At 61.6% G+C, this 2,227-nt stretch overlaps 1 protein-coding gene across 1 annotated transcript in view; it reads left to right on the top strand.

Annotated features, from left to right (window-relative positions):
• Nucleotides 1–1,720: 1,720 nt before the first annotated feature.
• The window catches only part of CLPB (ClpB homolog, mitochondrial AAA ATPase chaperonin), a 58,418-nt gene continuing 57,911 nt past the window's right edge, over nucleotides 1,721–2,227 (top strand). The window contains exon 1 of the mRNA XM_029961459.1: nucleotides 1,721–1,897. Within this exon, the coding sequence (XP_029817319.1) occupies nucleotides 1,721–1,897 (177 nt within the window). The remainder of the gene's footprint in view (nucleotides 1,898–2,227) is intronic.

Here is a 2,227-nt window from a genome sequence, read left to right as displayed (position 1 = left end):
GGGAGATGTTTTAGGATGCAGCAACCCCAAGAGCAAGCAGCAGGGCTGGGGAACACGGGGGGTTTGGTGGGGGGAGCAGTGGGGAGTCAGGATGCACTACCCTACAGAGCCATGCCCATGCCCAGACACCACGGCGATGGACGCTCCACGTCCCACCAACCATGGGTCCCCACCTCTGGGGGGGTGGGGCAGGGCAGCAGCGGCACCAGAGAGTCCCACACCCCAGGGACCACCCCCCCTCCTCGGGGTTCACCACTCCCATCAGGGCACGGCAGGAACCGGCAGCCCCACCACCTCCGATGTGCTGCGGGGGGAGCAGCCCGGCGGCTCTGCGGCGGCACCGGGCACAGCCAGCGCCAGTGCCAGTGCCCCAGGGACAGATTCTGCCGCCACCGCCGGCGCCGAGTGCTCGCGTGGCTGCTGCAGAGCGCCGTGTGAGCAGAGTGAGCAGTCTGAGCAGTCTGAGCAGTGTGACAATGTGAGCTGTGTGAGCAGAGTGAGCTGTGTGAGCAGAGTGAGCAGTGTGAGCAGAGTGAGCAGTGTGAGCAGAGTGAGCTGTGTGAGCAGAGTGAGCTGTGTGAGCAGAGTGAGCTGTGTGAGCGAGTGAGCTGTGTGAGCAGAGTGAGCTGTGTGAGCAGAGTGAGCTGTGTGAGCAGAGTGAGCTGTGTGAGCAGAGTGAGCTGTGTGAGCAGAGTGAGCTGTGTGAGCAGTGTGAGCTATGTGAGCAGTGAGCTATGTGAGCAGAGTGAGCTGTGTGAGCTATGTGAGCAGTGTGAGCAGTGTGAGCTGTGTGAGCTGTGTGAGCTGTGTGAGCAGTGTGAGCTATGTGAGCAGTGTGAGCTATGTGAGCAGTGTGAGCAGTGTGAGCAGAGCTATGTGAGCAGAGTGAGCTGTGTGAGCTATGTGAGCAGTATGAGCAGTGTGAGCAGTGTGAGCAGCGTGAGCAGTCTGAGCAGCGTGAGCAGTCTGAGCAGTGTGAGCAGTCTGAGCAGCGTGAGCAGTCTGAGCAGTGTGAGCAGCATGAGCAGTCTGAGCAGTGTGAGCAGTGTGAGCAGTGTGAGCAGTCTGAGCAGTGTGAGCAGTGTGAGCTGTGTGAGCAGAGTGAGCAGAGTGAGCAGAGTGAGCAGTCTGAGCAGTCTGAGCAGCCTGAGCAGTGTGAGCAGTGTGAACAGCATGAGCAGTGTGAGCAGTGTGAGCACTCTGAGCAGTCTGAGCAGTGTGAGCAGCGTGAGCAGTCTGAGCAGTGTGACAATGTGAGCAGTCGGAGCAGTGTGACAATGTGAGCAGTCTGAGCAGTGTGAGCAGCATGAGCAGTCTGAGCAGTGTGAGCAGCATAAGCAGTCTGAGCAGTGTGAGCAGCATGAGCAGTCTGAGCAGGCCGCACCACCACCGTCACCGCGCCACCACCACCTGGGCTAGGCGCCGCGGGGAGGGCCGTGCCAACCACCACGCCAGGACAGCCTCCTGGAGGTGCCAAAGGGACAAGGACACCAGCCAGAGGCTTGAGCATGACATGGTGGCCCGTGGCCACCGGCAACACCATTCGGACACTGCTCCTGTTGCAAGTTGTCCCTTGGATTCCTGGTGTCCCTGCTTTGCCAGAGGGATGAGCCAGGATGAGCACGGACTAGCCTGTGCCAGCACACCAGCACCAAGGGGGAAGGGACCTGCTGGGGACACAGTGGGGACATAGGGGGACACAGGAGCCCTGGGCGAGGAGATGGACAATGGGGACAACCCCAGTGACAGTGGGCTGGTGGCCACAGGCTCCAAGGAGTCCCCCAGCCCAGCCCTGGGGTGCAGCAAACTCTGGGGGTGGGTTCCTACGGGTAAAGTGGGGACAGGCAGCACCCGGGACCCATGGTCCCACACCCTGACGGTCCCTGTTTGTCCCTGTGTGAGTCCCCAGTCACCCCTCTGCAGCCTCCTTGTTCCCGGAGGTCCCTACTTGTGCCTGCTCATCCCACAGTGACAGCTCAGCCCTGGGGCTGTGCTTGTTCTGGGGTCCCCACTCACCCCCAAAGTCTCTACCTGTCCCGGGGTGCCAGCTTACCCCTGGGACCTTACCTGTCCTGAGGTCCCTGTTTGCCATCAGGGGCCAGCTCGGCCAAGTCCCTGCTCGCCCCAGGGTGCTGCATCACTCGAGGGGGCACATTATCTCCTTGGGTCCCCCGGGGGGTGCTTCACCCCCGAGTTCCCACTCACTATGGGGTCCCCAGTCGCTGTG

This window comes from Manacus vitellinus, unplaced genomic scaffold, assembly GCF_001715985.3.
Source record: "Manacus vitellinus isolate BGI_N305 unplaced genomic scaffold, ASM171598v3 scaffold_35_pilon, whole genome shotgun sequence".
Classification (NCBI taxonomy): Eukaryota; Metazoa; Chordata; class Aves; order Passeriformes; family Pipridae; genus Manacus; species Manacus vitellinus.
The sequence above is the reverse complement of the archived record's forward strand: the minus strand, read 5'-3'. Positions and strand labels throughout refer to the sequence as shown.